This window comes from Balaenoptera acutorostrata, chromosome 19, assembly GCF_949987535.1.
Source record: "Balaenoptera acutorostrata chromosome 19, mBalAcu1.1, whole genome shotgun sequence".
Classification (NCBI taxonomy): Eukaryota; Metazoa; Chordata; class Mammalia; order Artiodactyla; family Balaenopteridae; genus Balaenoptera; species Balaenoptera acutorostrata.
The window spans coordinates 17,685,605-17,704,026 of NC_080082.1; the positions used below are offsets into that span (position 1 = coordinate 17,685,605).

An 18,422-nucleotide genomic window follows, 5' to 3' on the forward strand; every position below is an offset into this window, starting at 1 on the left:
TTTAAAATCTACAAGAATAAAAGTGAAGAAGGTTTGATTTGGAACATGCTGGGCTGTAGAAGATAAGCAAGTCTCCAGAAGTTGGAAGTGGCAGTTCAAAACCATGATCTCTAAAATAAATAAATCCATCCTTTATGGCAGAATGAAAAACAGAAGAAAGATGTATTATTGGATGGATTTTTCTTATTGGCAATTGGTTACCACTGTCCATTTCCTCTCTCTTTAAAAGGCCTCCTTGATTTTAACTATTAAGGGAATTTCTTCAGATGAGTAACAGTAAATTTTATTGGCTGAAGCCTAACAAAAAAGAGTTAAACAGAAAAAAATCTCTGGAGAGAACCAGAATTAGTTCTTATAAAAAGGTTTTTTATAAAACCATTTACCTATTATGCCTAACAAAAAAAGTCAAAAGTAGATCTTTTCAAAATGTGTGGCAACTGGCGTAACAACTCATTGAAAAATACTACTACTAATCCCTTAACAACATAATATCAAGAGGCACACTAATAATGTTAAAGTTGGAAGTTATCAGTCCTATACAATTTTATCTTGTATAAGATAAGGAAAGGTTTACAATCATAAACACATACAAAAATGAAAATAGGTAACGTGCCAAACAACTAAAAATATGTTTAAATCTAAAATTAATTTTTATCTATAGCCATGTATGCTACTGTTTTAAAGTGGTGTGATAAACTTAAAACTGTGATGTGCAGTTATTGGAACTGCAACATCCACATCAATTATATAAAGAGTGAAATGTCAGAATGCCAATGTTTCGATAATCAAAAGCCAAGTGCCAAAGATCTATTTTTAAATTGAAAACATGCACCAAAACACTTAAATCATTTGAAAGAACTAAATTCACCCACAATTTTTCATTGCTGTCAAGGCTGAAGAGCACAGTTATTAATATTAGCCATCAATAATGAAATCTACATAATGCCACATGGAAAGATTTTTCTCAACTACCATGAGTTAAACACTTAGAGCATTTAGATGATACCAGTTCCATTTTCCAGTTTGTATCCTTGTCAAATGCAGTAGCTGAAATTGGAAAATTCAGTCACTTTAAACTGCATTCCAATTTAAAGAAAAATTTTTTTATCAATTTCGTATCATGCATTAATGCAATGTTTTCTTAGTAAATAAATATCTTAAAAGATTTGTAAAAACTACAAAATCTAGATACTAATGTCAGTGACAGTTTAAGAGCTGATTTGTAGCCACTTTGGGTTTAAATAACAAGGTTTTTCCTTATTTTTTGAAAAATATTACAGAATTCATTTTAGAAAAAATAGAGAAGGTATTATGTCTAACATTCCTCCATCTGTTCCAACTATTGGCAAAAAAGAAACTAAACGTCTTTGTGTGTATGAGCCTATGTTCATCATTTTCAGAGAAATACAAGTATGCAGCATGCAGTATTTGCAGTGGAACACACAAAGCATGCAGCATGAATTCTGTGAACTTGTATTTCTATAAAGCAGCTTTCCCCCACCCACTCTTTTTGAATCTAAGTACCATGCACATGAGAATGCAGAATATGAACATCTCAGGGATCCCTGTCCATGACAGACGGAAAGTTAGGTGAAATGTAATCATGAACTCAAAAGCAAGTTATATATTTATGAATTTAATATGCAAGATATAACCTAGCATTGCTCTTTGAAGTATGTGTGATTTTATCTTGCAAATCTTATTTAAAAATCATGGTTATAAAACCCAATTGATATAACTGTACATAAATATCTGTTCTGGGACAGGTATGCCAAACTGTGATCTCATACCCTACATAAGTTAAAATATTCTATACATTTTCCTTTGACACCTAACACACATTATGAATATTTTACCTGCAGTTTCCTGGATATACTTACTAAATAAAAAAGTTCATTAGCACAAAACTATAAAGCTGAAAACATAAACTCTGTCAAAAGACAGTAGTATCATTTAATTTTAAAAAAATTACTTTTTAAAGGTTACCTCAGTTTGATCCTAAATTACAAAAGTTCTACTCATTTTAAGAATATAATGAATATAAGACAAATTTTTTAAAACTATAAAACTCTTTATAATAGTATCATTATCCCTCTGATGATGATGAAAATGGTGTATAAAACCCTTCACAAAAGCATGTTACATTCTGGTTAGCAAGACATCACCTAAGTGCATTAATAATGCCAGGTGAGGTGGTGAAGTAATAAGGGATAAGAACTATGGGCCCCTAGAGAGTATGGACAACATCTTTCTCATCTTAGACCCTCCTGACACCTAACATACTATGACTTGCATGTAGTAAAAATTCAATTTTTTAATTAAATTGATTTATGAGAAACCAATATTTGATACGTATGTTGCATTACATTAAAGTTAAACTGGTAAATAAATGTACCAATGTGTTCATAATGGACACATATCAGGTTAAAAAAAAAAAAGATTTATACCTTACTATAATAGCATTAACTGATACAGGGAAGGTTCAGAAGTAACTTAAGAGTTTAATGGTAACTACTCACTATTTCTACAAAGAATGCGCTAATAACTTTCTTTCTTGAAACATACATAAGCCAAATTACCTACTTGTGTATTAATCCATAAATTCACTAAAAATAACAAATTCTTAATATTATCTATTAAAAAGTAAATGCATAAAATAATAGCAAGAACATTTTAGATTTCTAAACAGTAATTTGTCATTTCCAAGCATTCCCAGAAAAGCACAATGAATTCCTGGGAATATTAGAAATGTTCTTAAAATATTTACAAAAACGTTTTAATCTATATATTATTAAATTTCAAGAAATAGCTTAACTGACATTCCATAGAATTAAAATGCTAATGTAATCCTGCCTCCTCTATATATTCCTTTATAAACAAAATATGCTAACTACCCCTCCCATCCCTTTTTGGTTTTGAATGTCCATCTTTATCTGTTAGGAATGTAGAGACTATGTTTAATTGCTGCTTATTAAAATAAAAAACTCCAGCATAAAAATGTTTTAATAATTGCTTTCATTTTCTCACTAAGCAGAATAGTCATAATGTATTCTATTTTATAACCTTATAATTTGTTTTTTAAATCCCTTACCAATCCTTCATAAAGTTGAAAGTTTCTTCCTCTTAAAATTATTTTCTCACCTAAGTAATGTGTGAATAAATTATTATTGATTATTTCTTTTATGAAAAAACTTATCTTTGAACTTAAAAGAATTTTATTATTTTTTATATTTTTATAAGATTTTTCTTTCTTTTTTTTTTTTTTTTATGTGGACCATATTTTAAGTCTTTATTGAATTTGTTACAATATAGCTTCTGTTTTTTGTTTTGGGTTTTTTTTTGGTCACGAGGCATGTGGGATCTTAGCTCCCAGACCAGGGATCGAACCCACACCTGTATTGGAAGGCGAAGTCTTAACCACTGGACCGCCAGGGAAGTCCCCAAAAAGAATTTTATTTTTCCATAGCTTTTTCTGTGACCACAGAGAGCACAGCAACACCAAAGAGAAAACTGATAGACCATTTTTATAACTTACTGACAGAAATTTATAAGCTCAAAAGAATAATTTTTAAATTTATAAGTGAAGAAAAGCATCACATCTATAGTGTTCTGTATCTAAATATAAAAATTTTAGATTTATTAGATTTATTAATTGGCAGTAGCCAATTACTAGGCCAAATGCCAGTAATGATGGTGAACTTAAACTGTATATTTGGCTTCTTTCAAGAATTGATGTAATCATTAAGGTTCACTATGAATATTCAAAGCACTTGGGATAAAAAGAATAGCAGATAATATCTTCCTGGATATTACAGAATTTGCAAGTGCAGTTTACCCTTGAACAACACAGGTTTGAACTGCGTGGGTCCACTTATTCACAAATTCTTTTTAATAAATACATACTACAGCACTATGCAACTTGTGGTTGCTTGAATCTGTGGATGCAGAGCCAAGGATAAGGAGGGATGAGTGCAAAGTAAGTAATACATGGATTTTTGACTGTGCTAAGGGACAGTACCCCTACCCCCCTTGACCCCATGTTGTTCAAGGGTCAACTAGATTATTAATTTGATTGGAAAGATGAAAATGGAGTTTTAAATGGTACCACATACAGAAACCCATGTATAGTTTATATACTGCTTTCTTAAACTGTATTTTAAAATTAAGAACTATTAGTTCTAGATTTGTAAACGAGAAATTATTTAAATTATCATTATCATTTTAGTGCTTTAAATACCACAAAAAAGAGATGATACTTTATGTGGAACTAACTAAACTTTTAATAGAAAGCTTTGAAATTAGAAACATTCTTTAAAGTCCTCAAAAGAAACAAATACCTTTCACTGATTTAAAAAAATATGACAGAAATGACATTTAACTAAGCTTCCAAGATAAAAATGTGGTCCCTAGCATTTAAATATGCACTTATATTTTATAACTTCTCAACATAAGTGCAAAATCAGTTGAGTTACCTTAAAAAAGCTGTAAAAATTTGCAAGTGTGCTAAGTGAACCAATAGTGGAACGGAGAGGGAGTAAACTACTGACTGTTCAGAAAATAATAATAAAAATCAACACAGATCATTTGGAAACAATTTCTAGTCTAAAACCCTTACTGTTCAGCCTCAGTAATTCTTTTTAAGTATTTCCATTTTTTCTTACTGGTAACAATGACTTCAAATCTAAACATTTGTCTGATAAAAGTCACCAGATACAAGAACATATTTTCAGATCAAAGAAGAAAGATGTTGAGAGAAAAAAATTATAAGGCCAACGTTCATGTTGCCAAGGGATTGAAAAATCTAGAACACACAAAGTGGCTGCAAACCTGCTTTGTCAACACCTTACATGCCAACCTTCGTTTTCTACTTTTCTTCTTCTTCTTCTTATAATATTAATGTAAAGTTTAAAACTTTACAAAAAAGTTTTAGTTTCAATCAGTATCAATCCACTATTTAGAAACAAAAAAAGAAAGGAAGGAAGGAAGAAAGAAAGAAAGAAAAAAGACTTAAGAAGAAGTCTGAAAACGAGACCGACCTATACCCTGGGTGAGATTGGATGGGTTAAATGTCTCTGGCACTATTTGTCTTCACTATTGACAGACACTGTCACACAACCCACCACACGATGCCTGTCTCTGAATGGCGAAGCTAGAATGCAAGTTAAGTGTATTAATAGAAAAAACAACTAGCATCCCAGCATATAAAATAAGCAATCCAGATTACTTTACCAAAAAACAAAAATAAAAACAAAACAAAAAAACCAAAAAACAAAAATTGTAGGGTCGATCATTTAATTTACATGTTTAAAACAGTTCCAATTTCCCATTTGTACTTTTCCCACCCAACATAAGTTTACATGCTACAATAAGCAACGTTTTAAAACAAACTTTAAAAAATTAAATTATTAACATCCAAATAAATGCATGTGGGTAAATTTCTTATTCAAAATTTTTGTTAACTCATATTCACCAATTTGTTCTCCTGCTTACTAATGCAATCTAATCCATAAGCCAGAATGTTCTCTCTAGGTGTTTTTAAACTGTGTCCTTACCCAAATTCCCTTAAAGAGTGTAAGACGATATGTTCTGACCAATACACTCAAGCAGTAAAAAATATCTACATTTTACCAGCAAAAGAGTAGTTTCATTTCTCAGGCCAACTTCCAAACACTTCCACATCCCACCCCCTCCAAAAAAGTTACTAATTTACACTTTTTAAAATTTTTTTAAAATTTTTGGCCATGCCACACAGCATGGGATCTTAGTTCCCTGACCAGGGATCAAACTCTTGCCCCTGCATTGGAAGTGAGGCATCTTAACAACTGGACTGCCAGGGAAGTCCTAATTTACATTTTCAAATTAGATATGTTACTGTGCATAAAACGTTTGATCCTAGAGGCTCTATTAAAAAAAAATAATTAGCACTATTGCTGAAGCTGAAAGGGTTGTTACTGATTTACTAGAGACCATCTTTCTCTCCTCCAGTCCATCAAACTGCCAGTCATAGATCTAATACTACACAATAATTACTCTCCCGCTTTTAATCTAAATTCTCCTAAAATAATTATTTTTACCTTGTCTGAGTGTCATTAATAAACATTCACAGAGTATTTATTAAAGAATGTTTCCTGAAAAATAAAGTGCTTACAAAATTTGTAAGTGTCCTGACAGTGAGAGCAATGTTTTAAATATATATTTTGTCCTATTCAACCCTAAGTATTTAATCACAGTGTAAAATAGGTACTAGGTACATATTACACAATTTGTTTTTTAAATCCTTTCCTCTTGGAAGAGAAAGATGCTTTCTATGATCCAGTGATTTAAGTACTACAGGGTAGCATCAGTCACAGATACTGGGTGAAGAGACTAAATAAAAAACCCAGAAAGAATCCTCACTCTCAAATTACTTAAACAAAAAAGGGAATAACTATATTAGCTAATGACTACATTTATTGTTGTCAAAGACCCCAGGAAGAACAGGGTTTTTTTAACAAAAAGACAGCAATTATACTACTTGAAAGGTAATGTTTACTTTAAGACAAAAAGAGAGATTACCACCACATTAACTTAAGAACTGGAGAGAAAAAACAGTTCTGAGGGATGCTATTTGAAGGTCACTTCAATGCTTTATCATATAATACATTTTAAAATAGTTTAGATTAAATAATAAAGGCACTCCTGCCAACTCTAGTCCAATGTCTTCATATTTCTTCTTTTTTAGAGGTGACCAAAAAAGGGAAAATAGTATTTGTATCATTAAAATCTTCTGATATAATAATTCAGAATGGTTTTACAACTGGATCTGGATTACAGTGTACATTAGACCCAAATGTAGATAAAATGTCTAGACAAAAAACAGAAGTCATAAATTGCTCTACTAGAAGTTCTGATAATTGATCACGCAACTTTATCATTTCATTTTTTAAAAAGTGGGAAGAGAATTCTAGGAAGAATACTTAATCAGTCAACTTTACAGAATCATCCCTTTGGGAAGTGTCTGTTCTCCCTATGATTCATCATCCTCTAGCAATGCTTCTTTTATTTACAAGGGCTCCTAGTGAGAGAGTGTCAACATTAAAGAGAAAGTCAGAAAGGAAATCCCATGGCCCATGTGTTGCCTGATATGCAAAACTTCAAAATGAGGTAAAAAACAGACTGAGAATGGAAAGAAAGAAGCAAAATAAAGCTAAAAAACTTGTTTTTATAAAAATAAGATCTATTTTTTAAAACCTTACTAACAAATGAAAGGAGAAATCCATGTGGGAGGGAGGTCAATGTTTACCGAAAGATCACTGATTATCAGGCAGTATTAAGTATTTTACATATTTACCTTCATAATAACCTTAAGAAAAAGTTGTTGTTACTGTCTACTTACAGGGGTAATACGAGAAATTTACTGAAATTCCACAAGATTGTGTTTATATGATAGAAATGATATGATAGCAATCAGATTCAAATTAGGTCTTTATGATTCCAAAGCTCATGCTAATTTTATTATATTTCACATATGGGAAAAGAGAAATAATGTCACAGAAACAGGTGAAGTCTTTTGTTGTATCCTACCCTAATCAATTCCCCTCACTCCAGTCCCAGCTGGAGTGTTTTTATACAACTTTATTACTATTATTTATACAACTAATTATTATAAAACAATTCGTTATGGCAATACTTTTTGCTTATTATCAATCTTATTGGTAGCATAAAAAAAGTAAGCCCACTTCTATGCATTAATTTCTTAATGTGAAATTCTACAAAACACATACACAAAAAAAGAAGCTGTGTCTATTTGATGTATGTAATTTGTCTATGAATGGCTGAGAATCTGTGTGCAGTTTTAAAATGCTATTCTATAGACTAGGGTAATATAAAAATCCGCTTATTCTACCAGAAAATGAAAAAATCACAATATTTATAAAAGTTGCTAAAAATTAGTAAGAGGACCAAAAAAGGTAAACATTTAGGGAATAAACCATTAATAGGCCATGCGTACTTTTTTTGTCAGTGAAAATTTATAATATGGATAGTCTCCTGAATTGGTGATTGTTTCTGAATTAACCATCATGGCCCAAGTTTGCTGATGCTTTCCATTCTAATAACGCAGATGTTAGTAGTATACATCTATACATACATACATACACACATATTTCTATATGTATAAATGTATGTATTTAGATTTACTATGTAATTTTAAAAGTCAGAATGAGGAGTAGAGTTTTTAAACATGTTGCTTACTTGGCAACATGTTTGTAGCTAGGATCTGACTTCCTTCTGGAAGTGGTCCAGTTTTCTAGGAAAAGTAGGAATGACCATATGGAAGAACCAAGATCAATTCACACTTCAGCTCACAACATCAATATGTAGGTTACATAGGTGAATTACTTTTCCTGTTAATGGGCTTTGGGTTTAATCTTCGGAATATATACTACATAAATGGCCAAAATTCTGAAATATGTTAACCTAGTTAACCCAGGAGAGCAGTCAAAGGCAAATTTGCTCCTTAAATTTAGTCAACTCAAGAAAATAAGAATTACATAACTGCAAATATCTTCTAACACTAGTAAACAAGTTACAATAAATTCAATGGGCTAAGTACTCTGTTGCTGTAAATAATTTTTATAAAAAATTTATATTCTTCTAGAAATAATATTCCTATCTTGTAGATCCTGAAACTTGCAGAAGAGAAGAAGGGGTATGGCTTTTTCAACTCAATATCCTACACACTGCCTAGTCCAGGATCTTGTGTTTCCCTAATTGAAATGACAGAACATTATGCTAAATTCCCTAAAGTATAATGGCAAGGAGAAAAGAACTTAGACCTTAGTGGGAAAGAAGAGAGGTATCTTGTGCCTGGAAGGATTGAGATATGATGATATGTAAACTGTCTAGTACAATTCCTATCACATAGTAGGAACTCAAAAATGATAGCTTATATTTTCCTCAACTCAGTTTTTGTATAGTTTTGTTGTTACGGATGGTCTACAAATTCCTATGATTTTTTTTTTTTTTTATAGAATTTACTCTTTTTTTTTTTTTTTTTTTTTTTATTTATTTATTTATTTATTTTTGGCTGTGCTGGGTCTTCGGTTCGTGCGAGGGCTTTCTCTAGTTGCGGCAAGTGGGGGCCACTCTTCATCGCGGTGCGGGGACCGCTCTTCATCGCGGTGCGCGGGCCTTTCACTATCGCGGCCCCTCCCGTTGCGGGGCACAGGCTCCAGACGCGCAGGCTCAGCAGCTGTGGCTCACGGGCCCAGCTGCTCCGTGGCATGTGGGATCTTCCCAGACCAGGGCTCGAACCCGTGTCTCCTGCATTAGCAGGCAGATTCTCAACCACTGCGCCACCAGGGAAGCCCAATTCCTATGATTTTAATTTAGGTGATTAAGGTGTCTGAAGTATTGGGATGGCCAGAAAGTTCATTCGGGTTTTTCTGTAACATCCTATGAAAACCCCGAATGAACTTTTTGGCCAACCCAATAAATTAAAGCATAGCTGTTCTTTGATTATAGGACATTATTTAGTTCTCTAGTGTCCTCTCCTATAGTGTAAATAGCACACAGTTAAGTTCTTTCAGTATAGAAAATACCTGTTAGGTACTTGCTGTAAGCATAAAATTCAAAGCACTATTTAATAAGTCTCTTCCAACAGAAAAGTTTATTATATGGATCACTTGATGTAAAATTATTAACTTTAATTACAGCCTTTAAAAACTTTTGTATGTGCTTTATTAGTGTATATACCCATACATGTTAAAATCTGCTACCAAGTATTCATGTACTGAGATTATATTATTCCTGAACAGGACTAATACATAATTCCTGAAAGTAAAATAACAACTTTATGAAAACAAACAACAAAAGAATTACTAACTAGTTATTCCTAAGATTCTCTGGCTGAATTATAAAACCTATGGTTTGATTAATTCATTGTTTATTTCAAGAATTAGAATTAAAAAATTTTAAAGAAACCTGAAATAATTACCTTAGCAAAATATTTTGATATAAACTAATAAACATGATGCTACATCCCAAGATGAGGACAAACAAATAGAATTTAGGATAGAACAAGAAAATAATTTGATTTCTTAAAATGAAGATTAAAGTTTATTGTTCACTTCTGTGAAAGACTCCCTATTTTAAATAAATTAAGACAATCTAAGGATAAAACTGTAAACATATAAGTAGATTTTTTAAAATACTCGATTGGTATGTGAATTATACCTCAATAAAGCTGGTATTTAAGAAAAATATCTGCCATATCTCTTTTCAAAAATCCAAAATTCTAGTATAACTGTTTGTTTTAGTTCTCCTTAATAATACTTATATTTTAGTTCCTTCCAACCTATACTGTAGGATTAAAGAAACAAACAAAAAGAATACTTTCACAACTTTCATTTCTTCTTGGTCAACTCCTTATTTTGCCAGAATTTGTTATCAATTCATGTAGATAACTTTTTTTTAATAAGTGATAATTTTTTAAAATATTTATTTATTTATTTGGGTCTTCATTGTGGTGCACTGGCTTCTCTAGTTGCAGTGAGTGGACTCTAGATTGTGCGGGCTCAGTAGTTGTAGCACGTGGCCTTAGTTGTAGCATGTGCAATCTTAGTTCTCCCACCAGGAATCGAACCCCGGGCTCCCTGCATTGGGAGCACAGAGTCTTAACCACTGGACCACCAGGGAAGTCCCTGGATAACTTTTTTTGTGTTAGGAAAACGGTCTCTGTCTTAATTACTAAGAACCTACAATATTCTTCAGAAAGTCTGTACTTCTAAAACTTTTATTCATTTACATATTGAACCTCAAACTCCTAAGAAACTTTCTAGTGGGACAAAAACAGATGTCTTTTAAAAATGGGGAAGAGTACAGATTTCAGACTGTTGATTTTCAACTACACCTCCCAGATTGTGACATTTGGCCCTATGGAGAGGGGAGGAGTTGTGAGGAAGTAAACCTCTTTCCCCCATTCCCAACCCTGGGTCTTACCAGATAAAAGATGTTATTAATGAGAGTATGTAAAAGTGTGATTATTGTAGAGGCAGAAAAAAGGTTTAAGAGACATTCTTTTTACCCAGTATTCTGGATTGTGGATTAGCAGCATCATGTTTACTCATTCCTTCAGTAATACATAAAGGGAAAAAAATCTAGATTGGCGAATCTGAGAAACACATTTTTAATAATTAAATAATTTAAAATGTACATGAACACCTATATGCCCAGCCTCTAAATTTTAAAATTTAAATTGATTTAGAATTTGTGAAACACAAACCTTTATGGCAGAACTAGAAGTCTGTTCCCACCAGGCCCTCATAACTGATAGCAGCCAATCCGGCTCCTTCAAAACTCTGAAGAATTAACTACATCAAGAGTCATCATTTTTATGCATTTCATATTTAAACAGCAAATGCTATAGATTAAAAAAAAAATCAAAGAACTCTAAATTAATGTATCTTTCCCTAAACATCTAGTCTTTTGGCCAGGAAACACTGAGTAACTGGTAATTTACTCCAAATCTCTCTTTGACATCTATGTCACTAAGGACATTAATATGTCAAATAAGAAAAGCAACTCTAATTATACATACTAACTGATATCCCTACTATAACTATTCGGCAATTTAAACTCTCTTACCTGTAACGTTACATGACAAAGACTCTATTCTACCAATAAGACATTAGAATTCTAGAATAAGACTAGGTTGGTTAAAAGAAAACGTGTAAAAAAAATTACAAATGACTTGGTTTTAGATCATAGAAACTTTCTGTGTGTGAATATATGAAAATTATCAAGGTCACCTCCTTACTCTCTTCACAATCTTTACAATGTCAATAACTTCTTGATCTAATAAGAATTCATTACTTCAGAATACTTCCTTTGGTTAATTCTTATTTTCATGATTTTTCAACTCAAGGCCTTCATTCTAATTTATCTGGAGAGGATTATGGAGGAAGGGAGAGAGGGAAGGAGGGACCTTCAACATTCCATTAGTGACTCAAATTCAAAAACTTTCAATATTTATATATAAAAACTTCTAAAATTGAGTTTGGTATTATTTCAAAGGAAGTGTCGTTCTTTTTCCAAACCTAGCTAACATTTTTTCAGCTTTTAAAAGGAACTGGATCTACTGTCAACAGATGTTAAAAAGCACAGAAGAAACAGACTTTTAGTTCTATACAGATTCAACATGTCTTTAAAAAAATCTCAAAAGATACAAAAGAAATCAGTTAGTCAATTTCTACCTGTGGATTTAAAGTGAAATATTTCATTAAAATTAAAAAATATATATTTTATTATCTGATAACTATTTTAAAACTGGATTAAATATTTAAATTCCAGAAAAAATATTCAGTGCATATAAAGTGAAACCAGGTCACCTTAACAATTCAATTACTAAAATGTTCACAATTAAATCCACAGAATCTGTTAGATAATGTCTGGCAACACATGAACAGTGAGCAGGGCTGGTAAGTTTCTTGGCCATGTTTAAAGTTTTCCTGCCCTCAACCAGGAAGGCTGCACATTGCACTATACGGCTCAGGGGAAAGATTGGTACACAAGGTTAATTGGACTTAGGTTAATGCAAATAAGAAAAGTACCCAAAGTTCTACTATAGTACCAATATCCTCATTTAAATCACAACCTTCCGCTTCACTGTTCTTTTTGAAACAAAAAGAATTTACTGAAAACAATGTTCTGATGGATTTTAAGTACCATTTTAAAAGATGAGAGGTATCATATTAGGCAAGAAACCTCTAATTAGTAGGACAGATGAAACTTCAGAGTATATATATAATTTTCTAACTTTTTTAAAACACCAAACACACTTAGTAGTCTATAAACCCAACTAAAAAAAGAAATACAGTTGGGCAATCTAATATTACTGAAAGCATTCTTATTAATTTATCACTGATCAAGACATTTTTCAATTAGCTTGTCTGTCAATCTTTTAATTCAATCAAAATTTGAACCAATTTTATATAAAGTGTATGATTTGAGAGCTGATTAAAAATAAACTTGATAAATTTCAAACATTACTTTCCATACTTTTTCACTGATATAAGAAAATGTCTTTATATAAATATTACATTCAAATCTTCCATTTACTTTCAACTGAATTTAAAATAAGTATAAAGTCACATATGTTTTTAAATGTAGGGAAAAGGTTATAGTAACATGCTACAAACAGAAAAGACACTTGCGTGCTTGAGTCCTTTTTTCAGATTATACAAAATAAAACATTTTCTCCTTTGAGCAAATTTTTTTAAATAATTGTTTTATAGAGACTCAAATATAATTTTCTATCCATAGCTTGGTATTTAATAACCTTTTTATGTGCAGTCAACAAAAGAACTTTAAACTTGTTCCCATAGTTGAAGATAAGGTCCATTCTGGGAGATGGCACTAATAGATGTGCCAACGTGAAATTTTAAGAAATAACAGTTGTATCAAGAATATTGTATTGAAAGTTTTTAATGTTAAAAGTATGTAGTTTAAAACCTCCTAAAACAAACCCTCAAATCACACTCTTTGATATGAATTTTGCCAGCACTGTTCATGTTGACCAGATAATACTTTTTTTTTTTAAAGTAAAATGAAATGCATACCAGCAGCAACTACAGCTGGAGGAGGCGAGCCTGCCTCACCACCACTTGTCTGACTCATTGATGCTACAGATGGTTCTCTAGATGGAGGTAACTGTAACTCCTTTGGGAGAAGATCATAGACAGATTCTGTTGGGCGAAAGGGAAAAAACTTTTTTTAAAAAGAGTATAAGTCAATAACCTAATTATGAGCACAAAATTAATGTCTTTTCACTCTTAAGAAGAACTATATTATTCATACACACACACTAAACTTCATATAACTACTGTTGTAAAAGTTATTAGCAAATATTTTTCTTTTATTATATACTTTTATTGAACTGAATAATGAATTTTCCATTCATTCTAACCCCTGTTTCCTTCTTGGCTTTATCCCTCATGCTTACAATGATCTACAGAAAAAGTTATTAAAATTTTAAAACTGTATAAAACTAGACAGAAGAGATGTCAAATAACCCAAGATGCTCCAATATCTTCCTTTGAAAAAAAAGAAAAAGAGGGTAACTTATCATCCTTTACATATGAGATGGCATATACTAGCGTATATCAGCTTTAAATTGGCTTCTCCAATTAGACCACTAGTCTACTGCTCTTTTACTCAGCACCTTTATCAAATAGTTTAATTTGCTATCATAATGCATTTTTCCCTCCTAAAGAAGATAAACAGAGGAATGTTATGGCTCAAGGAACTACTTCTTACTCTGAGGTATCTCCAACTCTAGAAAGGTACAAGTATAGGATACTCTTAAATCAGAAAGCACAAGTGCCTATATTAGATTATGATTACTTTTCTAACCCAGATTAAAGAGTACTGTATCTTTTTAATATATTTTATAATATTCTAATTGTCCATAAAATCAAATTTACATCTACTATTTAAAAATTATTTTATAGTTATTATTATATGGTTTTTGGACAGAAATAATTATCAAGATATCCACTAAAGGTAGTAGAATCAATGTTGGAAGAAACTTCAAAAGACCAGTTAGAATCATATGTTTATTTTCTAAAGAATCGAGGCACAGAGTTTAAGGGACTTGCCTAGTATTCTAAGAAAAGCAACATTCCAACAATTAAAGAAGATTATTAACTATTTGTACTAAGTGATTAAAAAAATAAAGGTAGCACTGTAAGACATTTTACCCTTGGTAGCAAACAATACTGTTAGTTAACTGATTACTGAATTCATAAATACTTTGATCCTCCCAGTTAAAATATGTATCCTGACTTTCATGTGGATAGGAATAAGAAAGAATATCATGAAGGAAAGCTAAAATTAGAATTTGTAGTATTAAATGATCTTCGTTCACAGTAAAGAATCCACTTAAAAATTTTTCTTTCAAAAAACTATTACCTAACACTTGAAATTTTCATCTTCAAAGCATTTAGCAAATTTTACATCTGTCTGAATATAATATGCCCTGACTAAAATTTTTCAGCTTGTTAAAATGTTGCTAAAAAACTTAAGTAGATTACTTCCATCTTTCAAATAATATAGGGGGGATAATATGGAGAACCTAATTAAAACAGAAATGCCACATCATCAAACATAGATTTTAATACAATTATTTTTCTCAATCCATGTTGAAAATGAGACCCTTATACATAGAAGAAAAGCATATTCAAGACCTTTTTTTTGGGGGGGGTGTAGGCAAATAAACAAAAAGGAAATATGAAAATAAAAATTAGCTTAGATAAAAAGAGAAAGGATCTACCAAAATGCATTTATGTCAAGGGAAAAAAAACTTAACCTCGTAAAAGCCCCATCACTAACCACATTTCACTTTCCCAAAGAAGGACATAGAGTCTAAATTAGAGGTATAAAAGCAATGTCAATAAAAATACATTGGGAAGTAACTAAATATAGAACTTGTTATATCTCAATCTTCCCTATAGCCTACCCCCAAACCAAAGAAATAAGCAAGTCAAGTAGAAGGTGTAGGAAGCATGGATTCATTCCTTCACCAAAGGGTATTTTCTGATTAACTGACACAAGTATTTGGAAATTAGAGAAGTCAGAAGTTTCTTCCTATCTATCCATGGAAAACAACAGGTAATACAGTCCTTACCATCACAGGCTCTGACTTCAGACAGAACTGTGTTGGCTCTGCTACTTTAAACAACTTCTCTAAGACTTAAATCCTCACTGAAACTCTTCTTTTACCCCATTATCTCAAAGAGATTCTCTCCAAGATATAACTGTACACCACGACCACATACATTGGTCTTACTCTCAAGCCTGCTTCCCATAAAACATAAAAAGATTAAAGGGATATAAATTATGCTGTTAGTACTATTGTCCTTTAGTCCTAAATTCAATCCAAATTAAACACTTATACAGACTCCACTAGCCAATGAGAGAACTCCTAAACAAGAGCATAGGTCCTTTAAATCCATGAAAACAACAAATAGTCCTCCCTCATGTTAAGTTGCCATATCTATTTTTCTTGTGTTATCTTTTAAATCAGTTAAATAGATAAGGGAGGAATGAAATTCTAGATTTATAAACAAAGAATATGAAGAAAGAGAATGGGAAATCTGTAATGGAAAGGCAGTTTCCTGAGAAAAGATTTCCTTAGAAAACAAAACTGTAACCTCTACTACATTTTTTTTTTAAAAACCTACTAGATTTTAAAAGAATCTACTAGATTTTTTTTTTTTTTTAAAGAGAGAGAATGGTTACAAGGTTTCTTTTTGGGGTGGTAAAAATTCCAAAATTAGATTATGGCAATGGCTACACAACTCTATAAATATAAATAACTAAACACCACTGAATCTGTACATTTATTATTATTATTTTTTATTTCCTTGCCTAGAGGAACTTACAGTTTAGCAAAAAGGAATATTATGTTCAACCCTCAGTGCTCAACTTTGTATAATTCCATTTATATGAAATGTCTAGAACAGACAAATTTATAGAGAAAGAAAGTAGGTTAGTGGTACCTAGGCCTGGGGGAATAGAAGGTGGGTGACAGCTAAAAAATATGGGCTTTCTTTTGGGAGTAGTGAAAATATTACAAAATTGATTGTGGTGACGGTTTCACAATGCTGTGAAGAGAATAAAAACCTTTCAACTGTACACTTTAAATGGGCGAGTTGTATTACATGTGAATAAGATTGTTAACAAAAACCCTGCATAACCCAACATTTGTTATCTCATATTTTCTGTGGACCAGGAGTCTAGGCATGGCTTAACTGGGTACTTTGCTTAGGATGTCACAAAGCTGCAATGAAGGTGTTGGACAGGGCTGTAATCATATTGCTCAGTGTTCAACTTTATCTATTTTAAAAAATTTATTGTATTTTTTATTTTTTTTATACAGCAGGTTCTCATTAGTTATCCATTTTATACATATTAGTCATACTGACATACATATATGTCAATCCCAATCACCCAATTCATCACACCACCACCCCTCACCCCCCGCCATTTTCCCCCCTTGGTATCCATATGTTTACTCTCTACATCTGCGTCTCAATTTCTGCCCAGCAAACTGGTTCATCTGTACCATTTTTCTAGGTTCCACATATATGCGTTAATATACGATATTTGTTTTTCTCTTTCTGACTTACTTCACTCTGTATGACAGTCTCTAGATCCATCCACGTCTCTACAACTGACCCAATTTCGCTCCTTTTTATGGCCGAGTAATATTCCATTGTATATATGTACCACACCTTCTTTATCCATTCGTCTGTCGATGGGCATTTAGGTTGCTTCCATGTCCTGGCTATTGTAAATAGCGCTGCAATGAACATTGGGGTACATGTGTCTTTTTGAAATATGGTTTTCTCTGAGTATATGCCCAGTAGTGGGATTGCTGGGTCATATGGTAATTCTATTTTTAGTTTTTTAAGGAACCTCCATACTGTTCTCCATAGCGGCTGTATCAATTCACATTCCCACCAACGGTGCAAGAGGGTTCCCTTTTCTCCACACACTCTCCAGCATTTGTTGTTTGTAGATTTTCTGATGATGCCCATTCTAAATGGTGTGAGGTGATACCTCATTGGAGTTTTGATCTGCATTTCTCTAATAATTAGTGATGTTGAGCAGCTCTTCATGTGCTTCTTGGCCATCTGTATGTCTTCTTTGGAGAAATGTCTATTTAGGTCTCTGCCCATTTTTGGATTGGGTTGTTTGTTTTTTTAATATTGAGCTGCATGAGCTGTTTATATACTTTGGAGATTAATCCTTTGTCCACTGATTCGTTTGCAAATATTTTCTCCCATTCTGAGGGTTGTCTTTTCGTCTTGTTTATAGTTTCCTTTACGGCGCAAAAGCTTTTAAGTTTCATTAGGTCCCATTTGTTTATTTTTGTTTTATTTCCATTACTCTAGGACGTGGATCAAAAAAGATCCTGCTGTGATTTATGTCAAAGAGTGTTCTTCCTATGTTTTCCTCTAAGAGTTTTATACTGTCCAGTCTTACATTTAGGCCTCTAATCCATTTTGAGTTTATTTTTGTGTATGGTGTTAGGGAGTGTTCTAATTTCATTCTTTTACATGTAGCTGTCCAGTTTTCCCAGCACCACTTATTGAAGAGACTGTCTTTTCTCCATTGTATATCCTTGCCTCCTTTGTCATAGATTAGTTCACCACAGGTGTGTGGGTTTATCTCTGGACTTTCTATCCTGTTCCATTGATCTATATTTCTGTTTTTGTGCCAGTACCATATTGTCTTGATTACTGTAGCTTTGTAGTATAGTCTGAAGTCAGGGAGTCTGATTCCTCCAACTCTGTTTTTTTCCCTCAAGACTGCTTTGGCTATTCAGGGTCTTTTGTGTCTCCATACAAATTTTAAGATTTTTTGTTCTAGTTCTGTAA

At 32.2% G+C, this 18,422-nt stretch overlaps 1 protein-coding gene across 8 annotated transcripts in view; it reads right to left on the reverse strand.

Annotated features, from left to right (window-relative positions):
* NFAT5 (nuclear factor of activated T cells 5) overlaps positions 1–18,422 on the reverse strand; it is a 190,433-nt gene that overhangs the window by 46,302 nt on the left and 125,709 nt on the right. For 6 of the 8 annotated variants that reach the window (XM_057533772.1, XM_057533771.1, XM_057533770.1 and 3 more), the window contains one exon: positions 13,599–13,724. In XM_057533772.1, the coding sequence (XP_057389755.1) occupies positions 13,599–13,656 (58 nt within the window). In that variant the 5' untranslated portion in view covers positions 13,657–13,724. Of the gene's footprint in view, positions 1–5,036; positions 5,150–11,263; positions 11,352–13,598; positions 13,725–18,422 lie in introns of those variants that run through there. The other 2 variants (XM_057533773.1, XM_057533774.1) reach the window with 2 other exon arrangements.